The following is a 15,103-nucleotide window of genomic DNA, read 5'->3' on the forward strand; positions in this document are numbered from 1 at the left end:
CCTTCTTGTCTCCACAGGCAGTACACACACATGGTGCACAAACATACACACAGGCAAAACATTCATACACATAAAATAAAAATAAAACATTAAAAAAATAAGAGGGCGGGCGGTGGTGGCGCACGCCTTTAATCCCAGCACTTGCAGACAGATCTCTGTGAGTTCGAGACCAGCCTGGTCTACAAGAGCTAGTTCCAGGACAGGCTCCAAAGCCACAGAGAAACCCCATCTCAAAAAACCAAAAAAATAAAAAAAAAATAAGAGGGGCTTGTAGTTTTTTTCACAAATAAAATAGTAAAATTTACATTGGAGATGAAAAAAAAATAAGAGGGGATTACCAAGTGGAGCCAAGACTTATTCTGACAAGCCAAAAAATCATGAGTTCAAGACTAGCCTGGACTACACTGCAAATTTTAGGCCAGCCTGGGCTAGAATGACATCTTGTCTTTTGTTTGGTTTTTCTTTGGTGGGAGGCTCAAGACAGGGTTTCTTTGGGTATGCTTGACTGTCCTGGAACTAGCTCTGTAGACCAGGCAGGCTAGCCTAAAATTCAGAGATCCGCAGGCCTCTGCTTCTCAAATGCTAAGATTAAAGGCATGTGCCACCACCACCCAGTGAGATCCTGTCTTAAACAAACAAAAAAGCAAAAGAGCAAGCAAGCAGAATGTGCAATTGTAAGACTTTAAGACAATCCTGAAGCCATTTTTGAGAATTCTGAATCCTCTCAGCCTCTGTGCCATAGTGCTTCCCCTCCTCCCCTGGGAACCAAGGACCTAACAGCTACACTCGCACATACTCAGTTCCTGAACAATTACCCATATACGTATGCTTTGGTTCGGTCCCCTGGGAAACGGGGTCAAAATGACCTCTTGCCTCATCTGATCTGGCAACAGCTCTCCAGTCAATTATTGGTAATAGCCCTTTCGAATAAGCCAATCAGAATAGTCAAAAAACAATCCCCTTGCTTCTGTGGCCCCTTTAAAAATAGACTGTACCCGCTATTCGAGGTCCCTCGGCTTCCCGAATGCTGGGGGACCCTGTCATGACAGAATTAATAAAATCCTCATGCTTTTGCATCGGCTGTGGCATATGAGATGGTCTCTGGGGGCGACTCCTCCTCAGTGTTTGGAAGCGAGAGTCCAACACAATAAATGAATTCTAAGGTAAATTCATTACTGCAGGTAATAATGTGCCACGTGGCGCAGTCACTGGCGTGGATGTACATTAATGTGTCACGTGGCGCAGTCACTGGCGTGGATGTACGTTAATGCAGGGTTTAAGTCAGGGAAGCTGCAGTTGCAGCTAACATGTGGAACTCATCCTATTTGTCCAGGAACTCTGAAAATCGAAAACTGTACTAAAACTTAAACCAACTATTTATTTTAAAAACCCTGCTCATAGGTTTCTGAGCCTGGGCTCTAAGTCCACTTGACATGCAGACACAATGTATTATTTGTAAGGTTTAAACATACACAGCATTTTCCAGTAATTCAGGCACTGTCCCTTGGAGTTTCGCCAAGCCTTGGTCACCATTTCAGAATAGCACATCACCAAGACACACCAGCGGCCTTTAAGAGTCAGCTTTGGAGCTGGCATGGGTTTGCAACTGTGGCTGTAGAGAGGGCGGAGCCTGCGCCTTCATGCATTTGTGCACTAAACTATCCACGTATTTATTATTTTATTACTAAGTGCTTTCTTTTCTTGCCGTCTGTAACACCCTTAGGATATCACGGTGCCACCAAAACGCTTCATACCCAGGCTTCTTTACACATACAACTTCACCACAGAATAGAAACCAATTATTGATGGTTAATCACAGGATCCCCAGTCTGAGCTGAGAACCTGAAGTGAAATCCGGGGAGGCTCTGTGCCCGCCTCCCAGCCAAAGGGATCTATTTGTGTGTCCCACAGTGTGCCAGCGCTCCTGTCCCCAGCCCTGGGACAGGCTGTTCTTTCTCTGAAATGCCTCATACTCTTCCATCTCAGCCCAAACAAGCAAAATGCACCACTCCCTAGACCTTCGTTCTCCACTTTCGCCTTCAAGACTCTGCCAGGGCTATGTCCCCGCCCCTGCCCCACTTGTTTTTCTGACTTGTTTTTCTATTACTATCAAGTAGAAAGCCAGTATCAATAATAATTACTGAAATAAGTATGAGTAAAAAGCAGGTATGTAAAATTGCCAGGAGATGCCCGGAGGCCAGTTCCGAGTGCAGAGGGGATTAAGGGGCCTTGAAAATGTTCTGGGACTGAATTCAGACTTTCTTTCTTGGCTTATCAGAAGGCTGGAAAGAAAACCAAGGAGTAACTGTCTTTTCCCATGTAATTGAATGTTTGTCTCCCTTCCGCCTGAAGTCTCTGGCCAGGGCTGTGGATGCAGCTCAGGGCTAAGTGCTTGCCTGGCATGCAGAGGTTCAGGAATCAGTTCCCAGCACCACAGACATCTGCAGACCACCACGATCTAATCCTTTACATCCTTTATTATCTACCTTCAATGAGCCAAGCAGGATGCTAGATTCTACATTCTAGGAACAAAACAGAGGAGAAAGCAGAAGCACAATCTTCCTGGCAGACAGGATAAACACCCTGAAAATGACTTCTCACTCTATAGACCAGGCTGGCCTCGAACCCACAGAGATCCACCTGCCTCTGCCTCCCAGTGCTGAAATTAAAGGTGTGCACCACCACTGCACAGCTAATAACTATATTCTTTAAAACACACTGAGCGGTGGTGGCACACGCCTTTAATCCCCGCACTCGGGAGGCAGAGGCAGGCGGATCTCTGTGAGTTTGAGGCCAGCTTGGTCTACAAGAGCTAGTTCCAGGTCAGGCTCCAAAGCTACAGAGAAACCCTGTCTTGAAAAACAAAACACACACACACACACTACATGTATTCATGGGGTGGGGCACAAGTGTGCCACTGTGCTTGTGTGGAGGTCAGAGGACAATTCGCAAGAGTCACTTCCCCCACACGAGTCCTAGGGCTGGAACTCAGGCTAACGGGCTTGGCAGTGACACCCTTACCTTCAGAGCTGCTGCGCCAGCCCAGATCAACACACTTTTTTTTTTTTTTTGGCAAATATATTCTTAACTGAGGAAAGCAATGTCTCATTTCTTCCTTCTAGTGAAACCACACCCACGCATAAATTATATGATTCTTATTTACAATCTCATCAAAAATTTCACTGAGTGTGGATAATCGTGGAAGGTGAACACAGCCCTGGTGGTGGTGGTGGCAGGCAGCAACTGCTGGGGAGGGATCCACTTACTGGGTCACAGTTCCCTCCTTGCTGGACCCAGGTACCGCTGGTCTGTTTGTCTGTCTTCCATATCCATCTGCAAAGACAACCGGACAACTCCTCGACCTCTAAGGGAGACTCCCTCAGAGCATCTCGCTAGGACCCTCTGAGACAGAGGCGACAACAGCTTGCCCCACCCGGTCCACCAGGCTTGCTTGCTAAGCTGCCAACCGGGTAGCAACAAGCTCAGAGGTCTCCAAACCTTAAGGGATGCAAGCAAGGTTCCACCACACAGTGTGCCAAGAGGAAGAACCCCCAGCCAGTTCGACTGTGCCCAGGCACCGATGGTCCCCTTCCCCCTGACAGCATCCTTGTCACCCTGAAGGAACAGAACCAACGCCATCTTGTGAATAGGCTTCCATCTTGAGACATCTGGTGACTGGGGGCCTGGAGTGTGTTGTTTAGCAGGATTTAAACATACATCCCTGATACAGCCAGCTGGGAAACAGGACAATAAAGTCTAACAAAGGCCAGATGTTCCTACAGATATCCTATATCCTGTCAACACTTTTGTGATTTCCTGTAGACATGCTGCCAGCAGTTAGTAGCTTCCTGCCTATAGCCTAGCCAATGATTTTAAAGAATGACCTCACCCTGCATCCCCTCACCCAATCATAAAACGCCAAGACATATAGCTCCCTGCTCATGGTTTTGGTTTTTCCCTATATAAACCCTTCGTAATAGGGAGTGGGGCCTTCTTCCCTCACTAGCTGTCCTGGAGTGTTGGACAAGGTCCTTGCCCGGACTCTAATAAAGAAACCTTTGTTCTTGCATTGGAAAGTTGGCTCCGTGGTGGTCTTGTTGGGGATCTCGCGACGCGGGGAATAACAACCCTCTCCAGAGATCCCAGCCCCTTGGGATCCCCAGAGGCCTGCAGAGAGGACAGGAGCCTGCAGGAAGGGCAGTGGTAAGACCCAGCAGCACACGTGCAAGCAGCAGGAAACAGGATCCCAAACCCAAAGCCACAGCTGCCTGCGAGACGGAAAACCAGCGCCACGGGGGAGGAGTGCTCGGCCCTTTGATCCCGCCCTAGAGGCGGAGCTGAGATCTGAACCCGCAAAAACGTAGTCTCGGCGGTAGCCCAGCCTGGACCTCCGTGTCCCGACCTTGGGATTCCGGGAGACCGGCTGCCGTTGCTGTCCTTCGACCAGCCAGCCCCGCAGAGGCTCAGGTGCAGCCGCCCCGTACCGGGCCTGGCTCACTGGGCTGCGGCAGCCATGGCGCGAGAAGACTCCCCTCGGGACAGGTAAGGTGGGAACCCCAGGTGGTGCGTACCGGAGCCTCGGTGACCAGAGGCCTATGAATTTCCTCTGGTCTGCACGCTCCTGGGCTTCAAGACTTACGGGACTACAATTCCCATCAGCCGATTCCCTTGGCTGCTTGCGCGAGGGTGGTGGGGGTTGTAGTCCGTTCTACTGAGGGGCGGCCTCGGAGGCGGCTGGGGGGCCCAGGCATGCGTCCTCGGGGTGACCTTCTGACTGATCCCCACAGCTACCACCTGGTCGGGATCAGCTTCTTCATCCTGGGACTGGGCACCCTCCTCCCCTGGAACTTCTTCATCACCGCTATCCCGGTGAGACCCGCGGCCAGTGAGCGACCGCATGGCCACAAACCATCCCTCTCGCCGCCTTGGACTGCGGTTCCCAAGCCGCTTTTCTCACCACGCCTTCTACGTCTCACTTGTCAACAGAAGCACAGAGCTTCACAGAGGGAACGCCTGTTACCTGGCTAGGCAAACTTTTAGGAATGCCAGATCCCCAAGGGCCAGGGCCATCTACGAAGGGAGGCTGACCAGCAAAGGAGCAACCAGCACATGGTTTTTGTCGTTATTTCTGGCCAATCATTCCAAAAGTGGATTTTCCAAACCTTTAGGTTTCTTTGCAGTGACATGAATTGTATTTATTAAACTAGTATTTAGCTTGTAACTGCTGTGGGTCAGGCATTGCTGCTGTGGAGGAACCATGAGCGAGAGGCGTTCTAGTCCCCAAAGCATGCATCCTTTGATGGAAAGGCAAAAATGTGTAGCTTGCATTTTCTTTGGGACAGGGTTATTCAAACATATTCAGTGGGGCAACTTTCCAGGTGCCTATGGGGTGCCAGTGTCAATAGTGAACCCTGGATACCCAAAGATGAATCAGCTAATGAACTGGAGATCCATGGGACCAGAGTTATTAATAATGTAACGTGACCCGTGTCTCTCCATTCCAGCCTGAAGCAGAGTGCTGAAGGTTCGCAGGAGAAATAGCTTCTGCTTCATAGAAGGGAGTTGTAAATTGTGAACTGAGCAGGCAAAGGTGGGGAGAGGGAATTCAGAGTGGAGGCTAAGAAGGGCCTGTTTAGAGAAGTGTCTAGAGCCTGGAGCTTAGCGGGATGGTGCAGAAGGCAGACATGAGATCTGCCTTGCAGGCCATGGGAAGCTAAGCACAAGAGTGGCTGGTTATGTGTGACAGAGAAGATGTAATTGCTTAGCACCTAAGCTGGGGCCTTGCATACAGTAGGTGTTCAATAAATGCCCACAAGATAAATGGACATAGAGCCGCTGCAGGCGTGGGAGTGGAGCCAGGACACTGAAGAGGAGATATGACCCAGACATGTAGCAAGGCCCCGGGCTCAGTCCCAGAATTGAGCCATTTTATATACAGTGCATACCCATCCTGCTCAAGCTGTGTGCCAGGAGCTGGGGACAGTACAAAGACAGGCCCAAAGATTTTAGCCCAAGTGTGGAAGACTAGTTCCTGACACTACACTGTCTCCCATCTGGCAGTACTTCCAGGGCCGATTGGCAGGGGCCAATAGCACAGCTGAGGCTCTGAGCACCAACCACACTGGCCCCACAGACTCTTACAACTTCAACAACTGGGTGACACTGCTGTCCCAGTTGCCTCTGCTGCTCTTCACGCTCCTCAACTCCTTCCTGTATCAGTGGTAAGAGCCAGTGGTGGGACCCCAGCCTCCTTGTGGAAACGTCATAGAGGCCAGAAAGACCTCCAGCTTCCTGCCTTTTCCCTGCTAACACCTTACCGCTCCAGCTCCATTGCCCTGCCCCTTACCCGTCTTCCTTGCCCGTCTTCCCCTGCCTGGCTGTCTGATGTCCTCCGCCCCTTTTCTGAGCAGCATCCCTGAGGCGGTGCGTATTCTGGGCAGCCTGCTGGCCATACTGCTGCTCTTTGTCCTGACAGCAGCATTGGTGAAGGTGGACTTGAGCCCTGGGCTGTTCTTCTCCATCACCATGGCATCCGTCTGGTTCATCAATTGTAAGTACACTGCCCCCCCCCCCCCCCGCCACACACACACTTCTTCCTTGTACTAGAACAGGCCAACGGATCTTTGAATGAAGATAATGCCATTATCACCCAAACCCCAAAAGAAGCTGATCCCAGAGAGAGGGAAATCACTTGTCTCAGACCCATAGTGACCAAAGAACAGGCCTTTAGTCAGAAGTCCCACAGACCAATGGTTATATCTCAGAAGACAAACAGCCTGGGTGTGGTGCACACCTTTAATCCTAGCACTTGGGAGGCAGAGGCAGGCAGATCTCTGTGAGTTCAAGACCAGACTGGTCTATAAAATGACTTCCTGGCTAGCGAAATAAGAGAGAGAAATAGATTGGGGGGATGTTCTAGCAGACTGCCCTAAATCCCCAGGAAAACCCATGCCTGCCCAGCCTGGACCAGAGTTTATAGAGACTGCCTCTCAGATGCCTCCAAGGCTGCCTGAGTATTGGTGCTGTCCCCCCCACACTCCCATTTCTCTACAGCTTTCTGTGCAGTGCTCCAAGGCAGCCTTTTCGGGCAACTGGGTACCATGCCTTCCACCTACAGCACCCTCTTCCTCAGCGGCCAGGGCCTGGCTGGGATCTTCGCTGCCCTTGCTATGCTCATGTCCATGGCCAGTGAGTCCACCTAGGCGGCTGGCGGGTTGGGGAAGAAGAGATGGGACACAGGAGGAAGATGCCAGGGGATGGGGTGGATTGTTCTAAGGGAGAATGACCAGGTGACGTGACAGGAAGCCATGTGGGAGTGTGGGGCTTGCGTCTCCTGCAGCTGAAGTTTCTGCCATAGGTGGCGTGGATGCCCGGACCTCTGCCCTTGGGTATTTCATCACACCCTGTGTGGGCACCCTGCTCTCCATCCTGTGCTACCTTAGCCTGCCCCATCTGGTGAGCCTACCACTGGGCAAACAAAGCCCTGGGAGATGAGACCTCAGTTAGTGCTGATCCCCTAGAGGAGGTGTTGGTTGGGGTACAGTCTTAATTAGGGTTTCTATTGCTGTGAAGAGACACCGTGACCATGGCAACTCTTATGAAGGAAAATGGGGGTGGCTTATAGTTTCAGAGTTTAGTCCTTTATCCTCATGGCGGGACCCAGCAGCACACAGGCAGTCATGGTGCTGGAGAGGTAGCTGGGAGTTCTACATCTTGATCCTCAGGCATAAAGAAAGTGAGCTTTGACGCTGGGCTTAGCTTGAGCCTAGAAGACCTCAAAGGCCACACCCAAAGTGACACCTACCTACTCTAACAAGGCCACACTTCCTAATATTGCCACTCCCTTTGGGGGCCACTTTTTTTAAAATCACCACAGGGACCTCAGCCTCCCAGCAAAGGGTGTTGGGGGGCTACAGACAAGCCTGGGGCAGGACTGACTTGTTGGTTCCTCTGCAGGAGTTTGCCCGCTACTACCTGACCAAGAAGCTGTCCCAGGCCCCAGCTCAGGAGCTAGAGACCAAAGCTGAGCTCCTTCAAGCTGGTAAATTCCAGGACCTTACAGGGGAGGTAGGAGAGAGAGCAAGTTCAAGCAGACTCCTGGCAGCTATTCCCTTCTGTCCCCATTACCACCCCATCTCTTTGAGCCTTGTGTGAGCAAAGGCAGGTTGTGAAGGGGAGCCGTCTCTGCTACCCTGTGGGTCTGTTTCCTCTTGAGCAAAGTGAAGAAGTGGCTGAGAGTGTTCTGGATCCACAATCTCTAGGCTCTACAGCCTTGGGCAGACCAGTGAATCTCTCTAGTCTCCATTTCTTTTTTGTTGATTGACTTTTGGCAGCAGGGTCTTTCTGGCCTCAGACTCAGAAATCTGCCCACCTTCCTGGGTGCTGAGACTGAAGGCATTTGCCACCACGCCCAGCTTAGCTTCCATTGCTTCAGGGCAAAGAGACAATAAGAGAATCCATGCGAATGCTTAACTAATTGCCTGGCACGGAGGCATAGGCGGGATAGCAAGTCAAAGGTCAGGGTAACAGAGAGTTCTAGGCCAGCCTGGGCTAGAAAGAGATCCTATCTTCAAAAACAAACAAACAAAACCGAAATCATGGAAGTGCTGGGGTGTAAGTCAGTGAGTGACGCGTCTAAGAGTCCAGGAAACCACAGGCCAATCCCAGCACTGCAGTAAGTAAACAAAGAAATTAATAAAGAGCTACTGACACTACTAATCTGCATTTGGGCTGGGAAGAGACACTTTTTTTCACCACTAGGATTTCCTTGTTTTTGGAAATTTGAGCCACAGGGCTGATCCTCCAGCCTTCCCTCTCCCCTAGATGAGAAGAATGGGATTCCCATCAGCCCCCAGAAGGCAGGCCCAGCTCTGGATCTTGACCTTGAGAAGGAGCCGGAGTCGGAGCTGGAACTAGAGGAGCCACAGAAACTGGGAAAACCTTCAGTCTTTGTTGTCTTCCGGAAGGTTCGTTGTCTTTTGGAAGGTTCAGCTAAGAGATAGCTCCTAACCATCTGCCCGGGGACACTTTCTCCACCCCTGGGCTTTAGTTCTTATTCCCTATTGTCATTGGGTCATGGTAGCTTAGGGATGCAGTGGGTGGGGCTACAGCAGCAGAGTTGGGGGCTACGTGATGGACACGGGGCTGCCCTGCCCACTCACACCCTGCCTCCGGCTCCCAGATCTGGCTGACGGCGCTGTGCCTTGTGTTGGTCTTCACAGTCACCCTGTCCGTCTTTCCTGCCATCACAGCCATGGTGACCAGCTCCACCAGCCCTGGGAAGTGGAGTGAGTGTTGGGGTGAAGAGGGAGGGGCTGGGAAGTGAGGGGAAAGGTCAGATGGGGATGGGGTGACTGTCTGCTGCTCTCTGTACCCCAGGTCAGTTCTTCAACCCCATCTGCTGTTTCCTACTCTTCAATGTTATGGATTGGCTGGGCCGGAGCCTGACTTCCTACTTCCTGTGGGTGAGCTTGTTTGCACTGACCCAGCCAAAGGGTTAGGAAGTAACTGGGGGCCAAAGGGTGCACAGGAGCATGGAAAGGTGACATTCAGTAGTGCCCCTGATCTGACATTGACTGGCTCTCTTAATGGCAGTAAGTAACATGCCCCCCCCAATGCCCCCCGGAATGGGCAGGCTAGGCTGGGGATGACCTCCACCAAAGCCACCACATCTGGTGGAGCGCCATGTCCAGCCTCTGCTTCGTGAAGATTCTTGTACCTGGTAAGAAATTGGACATGATTCTTAGTTAATGGGTTGCTGTCAGCGGGGCATTGTTTCCTTAATTGATGGCTCCCTGGGACTATAACAAATACAGCAGCAGCAACCCGAGTGGGGACACAACCTGGAGACCCAGCCTCCCTCCTGCTTGGAATCTGATGGGAGAACTGGCCAAAGGGTTCTGCTTGTAATTAGGTTGGAGAAATGCATGCTGGCACTCTGGTGCAATCACTATAGATAATCTGAATGTCCTGTGTGTGTCAGAAAACCAGAGGACCCAACTTTCAATGCTCTTTTTTTTTTTAATTAATTATTTCATTTGGGGTTTTCAGGGCAGGGTTTCTCTGTGTAACAGCCCTGGCTGTCCTGGAACTCTCTTTGTAGACCAGGCTGGCCTCGAACTCCCAGAGATCTGCCTGCCTCTGCCTCCCCAGTGCTGGGATTAAAGGACTGAATGCTTTTGTTATAAAGAAATGATCAGGGGCCAGAGAGATAGCACTGACTGATCTTCCAGAGGACCTGAGTTCAGTTCCCGGGACCCATGTCGCTCTGCTCACAGTTCCCTGTGACTTCATTTCCAGGGGTCAGACAGCCTCTTCTGGCCTCCTAGGGCACCTGCACGCACGTGACTTGCCCCTCACCTAGCTGCAGGGCCCACACTCACCCGTTCTCTGTCCCAGCCAGATGAGGACAGCCGGCTGCTGCCCCTGCTGGTGTGCCTGCGCTTCCTGTTTGTGCCCCTCTTCATGCTCTGCCACGTGCCCGCGCGTGCCCGGCTGCCCACCATCTTCTGGCAGGACGCCTACTTCATCACATTCATGCTGCTCTTCGCCGTTTCCAACGGCTACTTGGTGTCTCTCACCATGTGCCTGGCGCCCAGGTCTGGGGGGCACCCAGGTCTGGGGAGCAGAGGGTTGGGTGCTGTGCCGGGGAGACCATCACCCCTAGGTTGCTGTCTTCAGCTCTGGTGTCATCCTATAGGACAGGCCTGTGCTGTGGGGATGTTACCTGTCTAGGTGGCCCAGCTATTTTTTCCAGGGGCGGTAGGGCTGGGACTCTCAGACAAGTAAGCATGGCAGGAAGAACTGACCGGGACATTTTGTTAAGAATTAAAGTGATGGAATACCTGCGAAGGCCCAGAGAGATCAGATATTCTTTCTCAGCGCCTTCATTTTACAGAGGAGGGAACGGAAGCCCAGAAAAAGACCAGGTTGTAGTGACACAGGGTGGGGTCAGACCCAGACTAGAACCCTAGTGCAGAGGGGACATGAGAGGGTGCAGAAGCTATCTCTAAGGTCAGGCCCCGCCTTCTCCATATAAGTTTCTGTTTCTTTGTGTTCCAGGCAGGTGCTGCCACACGAGAGGGAAGTGGCCGGAGCCCTCATGACCTTCTTCCTGGCCCTGGGACTGTCCTGCGGAGCCTCTCTCTCCTTCCTCTTTAAGGCTTTGCTCTGAGAGCCCTGAGTGCTCCCCACAGCCCTCCTCATCAGTGCCCCCACAGCCCTCCTCTCTCTCAGCACTGCTTCTGGAGCTGGGACTTTCCCAGGGGACGACCTCGGCTACACTACGCCTCTTGGTCTGTGGGTGCCAGGAGGGGGCAGAGACGACCTTGGCTGGGTGCCATATTGCATGTGGTGAGGAAGAATCCACCAGCAGTCGTTCTGTCCCTCACCCAGGGAAGGATGGACCTCACTGAGACGCACAAAGGAACGTACTGGAAGGCAATACTCAGGAGAAAGAGGGCGCGGGGCCAGGCCTTCCCTGCCACCAGGGCTGCATTTGTTCATCCCACCGTCCACTGACCCCAGGGAGCAAAGCCACCACAGGCCTTGCTGAGGACACCCTGATGGTCTCTACCTCAGCTCAGAGCGGGAACTGGGGCCAACTCCAGAACACTTCCAGTCTCTCGCCCCCAAGGCCCATGGTTAGGGCGTGAGGTGCCACGGAAGTTGAGGGGAAGAGAAAGCTTAAGGGACCAACCTCTGAGCCTCCAACAGTGTTTTTTCATAGTCAGTACTCCCTAGCATCCTGACAGGCCTGTCTAACACAAAGGCAGCTAGCTTGCATGTGTTGTGCACTGCACTTTACAGTTTGCAAAGTTGTTCCACAACCACTCTCTCATGGAAACCTTGGTGAGGCCTGTAGAACAAGCTGGGTGGGGACTGTGCCTCCCTGAGATGTCCTTTGACTGGTCCATGGAGAGTGAGGCCACAGCCTCCTCCTTGCAGGTGCTGACATTCCAGCTCACCACTTGCTTCTCTTTCTCAAAGGTCTCCAGGCAGGTGCCCTGAGCACTTTGCTACCATCTTTTCACCCCATTTCTCCTGTGACCCTGTTCCCGAGACCAATAAAAACTGTTCGTTTTTATGATGGCTTCCTGGAGTGTTTATTTCTACAGTCCTGCTGGCTCTGTTGGCTTCAGTAAACTGGGTGGGGTAGGGGTGGTTATGCCCACTTGACAGATTGAGATGGCAGGTTCTGAGATGGGCAAAGGTTTGTGGACTACTCTTCTGGCTCTCTGAACCTCTTGACAACTGAGGAGGCCGGATGGGTCTGCAGGAAGCTCTGGAGAGATGGCTTGGGGTTTAAGCTGTTCTAGATTACCCAGGTTTGATTCCCAGCACTCACAGTGGCCTGGAATGTTGCGACTCCAGTCCCAAGGCATCTGACGCCCTCTTGTGGTCTCTGTGGACACCAGGCACACACATGGTGTACATACGTGTCTACAGGTAAACACACATGCACACAAAAAGATAAATCTAAAATGTAGGAAGGAGCAGCTCTGTGCTCCTAAGCAGATCACTTGACTGAATAGCTGACTAACTACCTTTCTTGAGCCCAGCTCTCCCCTGCACTTGCTTCCTCTCCCAGTGTTGATCATTCCCAGAAATCTTGGCCTCAGAGAGGCAGTCAGCCTGAGTAGGACTTCAGCAACCTGAAGCCAGGTCCCTGACGGATGGAGAAGAGGTTTCCTTCATCTTTGTACTTGTGGACACCTGCTCTGCCCAATAAGGTTTCCTCCCCTCTATGTTCCATGAACATTCACGGAACACATCACACATCAGGGTTGAGCCCGCACAGGGTACTTGGGAAGGTAAGCTATGACTTCAGAAACAGAAATAAGTCACAAGGAAGACTAGTGATATTTCATTTGTGTTTGTTAATAAATAAAGCTTGCCTGAAGATCAGTGAGTAAAGCAGCCCCACTGGTCAGCCTTACAGACCAGGTAGTGGCGACACACACCTTTAATCCCAGTGGTCACACTAGTTTGCCACAGAAACTGGGCAGCAGTGGTCCATGCCTTTAATCCCAGCCCTAGAGAGGAATATAAGACGGGAAGAGACAGCTCTCAGACACAGTCTTATTCCGAGATTCCTGGATCACCATTTTGGACTGAGGTAGAGGAAAGAGCCAGTGGGTGGCTGCTTTGCTTTTCTGACCTTCAGGTTGAACTCCAATATCTGTCTCTGACTTTTTATTAATCGTGCTACCGAAGACCTCAAGTAAAGGTTTATTTCTCTGACTATTGTTCGTAGATACCTGCTCTAGCTGGTCTGGAGATTGAAACAAAGAGGCCTTGGTGTTGTTCTTTTTTAAAAATGCTCCAAGATCCCCGTGGCAGTAGGCAGCAGAGACGGCTGCTGGTCCCAGAGCAGTGGTGGCGGGCCATGTGGCAGCAGGCAGTGGGCCCCAGGCAGAGACGGCTGCTGGTCCCTGAGCAATGGCTGGTCCCAGGCAGGGAGACACATGGCGGGCGGGCAGAAGACAGAAACATGGATAGACACGACATGCAGGGTGAGGTTGAATGTTTATTCAGGGAGTTATAGAGGAGGAAGGGTGAAGGGGGGGACAGAGAGAGAGGGAGAGAGAGAGAGAGAGGAGAGGAGAAAGAGACAGAGAAGGGGGAAGCAGAGAAGTGGGAAGAGAGGCAGAAGTGAAGCTGCCTCTCCGAGAGGAAGATGGAAAAGAGAGCAAGCTCAGGCCGGAAGCTGAAGATCAGCCTGCCTCAGCAGATGGGGAGGGGAATAGGTGTGGCTTGTCTCTTAAAGGGACCAAAACCATAACATTCCAGGTCTTCCTTATAATAAAAAGCACGCATGTCAAGGAAGCAGAAAAGGAAGGGCCCAAGATGGCAGCGGGCAGGTCAGAGGTAATGAAAGTGGGCGTGGTTTGTCCCTTAAAGTGACAGGAAAGCACAACATTTGGTCCATGATCCAAGGCCATGAGAAGGAGACGGTAACCACGACACAGCTTGTGAAGGTCGCAGAAGCGCGCTGTGCGGTACAAGCCTAGCAGAGGAAGCCCCTGACCACCAGGGAGGTCAGGGTTAGCTTTACCCAAGCTGGGCTGGGAGGAAGGAATATGAGTTTTCTGGCTATAGGGGAAGAAGAGTGTCCCTTTCGGGGAGCCAGAGAGTGGAAGAGAAACAAGAAGCTCGCCATGAGGCAGGGGCAGGGCAGAGGACGGCGGGCATGCAGGTGACAGGACAGGCGAGGACGGGCGTTAGAACTCTGTCCTACAGTTAAAGGACTGCAGAGGCAGGGCTCTCTTAGCAGAGTGTCCTAGCCAGAGCTGTATGGGACAGCAACTTGGGACAAAGGGAGCAGAAGCAGAGAGACCACAGCCGAGTGTCCTTGTAGCTGGGGAACAGCGAGCAGACCGTGGGTGTGGACAGGAGCATGGTTGTTTCCTTAGAGACAACTTCCTCTCCTGGCTAAGTGCTTTAAGGCTGGCCCAGCACCTGTAGTTCAGATCCAAACCTATGAGGGCGGAGCTTGGAAGTTAAGGAGTTTGCCACCTGACACAGAGAGTGGAGGCAGGCCTGGACCCAGCCCTGGGAAAGTATCCAGAACTCTTGGCAAAGACCTTCGGACTGAGACTCATAGTCCTGGATCCCAGTTCCTTCAGAGAACTCTCAGCCTGACAGACTCTCCTGGGGCCAGAGAAGTACCCCATCCACCCACTTACAGGCCAGGCAGTCTCAGAAAACCCACGTGGGCCACTGTCACCTGGAGCAAGCCAACAGTTGGGATGAGCAGTCCCAGAAAAGGACACTCGAGGTGAAAATGTCCTGAGATCACACCTAGAATATCCATCTCCCCACACAACTTTTTCATCAGACCAGGAGAAGCTGGTCTTTTTAAAAAAAGTATTTAAAAAATTTTATGAGTATGAGTGATTTGCCTGCATGTTTGGCTCTGTGCCTGCGTGTGCCTGGTGCCCACAGGGGCCAGGCAAGCATCAGATCCCCTGAGACTGGAGTGTCAGATGGTTGAAGTTGAGATGTGGGTGCTGGGAACTGAAGCTGGATCCTGTTCAAGACCAGCTAGTGCTCCTACCACTGAAACATCTCTCCAGATCCTATTCACCCTCCTGTTTTTTGA

The 15,103-nt window shown here is 51.8% G+C and overlaps 1 protein-coding gene across 2 annotated transcripts; it reads left to right on the forward strand.

The window, feature by feature from the left end:
* Positions 1-3,929: 3,929 nt before the first annotated feature.
* On the forward strand, positions 3,930-12,085 carry Slc29a2 (solute carrier family 29 member 2). Of its 2 annotated transcripts, none has more exons than XM_075973087.1 (12): positions 3,930-4,542; positions 4,788-4,869; positions 6,061-6,221; positions 6,411-6,550; positions 7,054-7,188; positions 7,358-7,455; positions 7,957-8,041; positions 8,824-8,966; positions 9,182-9,287; positions 9,379-9,464; positions 10,399-10,598; positions 11,062-12,085. In XM_075973087.1, the coding sequence occupies exons 1-12, from the start codon at positions 4,514-4,516 to the stop codon at positions 11,171-11,173; spliced, it is 1,377 nt and encodes a 458-aa protein (XP_075829202.1). In that variant the 5' UTR covers positions 3,930-4,513; the 3' UTR covers positions 11,174-12,085. The 2 variants fall into 2 exon arrangements, with proteins under 2 accessions (XP_075829202.1, XP_075829203.1); XM_075973088.1 differs by having other exon boundaries at positions 10,403-10,598.
* Positions 12,086-15,103: the final 3,018 nt, after the last annotated feature.

This window comes from Microtus pennsylvanicus, chromosome 5, assembly GCF_037038515.1.
Source record: "Microtus pennsylvanicus isolate mMicPen1 chromosome 5, mMicPen1.hap1, whole genome shotgun sequence".
NCBI lineage: Eukaryota > Metazoa > Chordata > Mammalia > Rodentia > Cricetidae > Microtus > Microtus pennsylvanicus.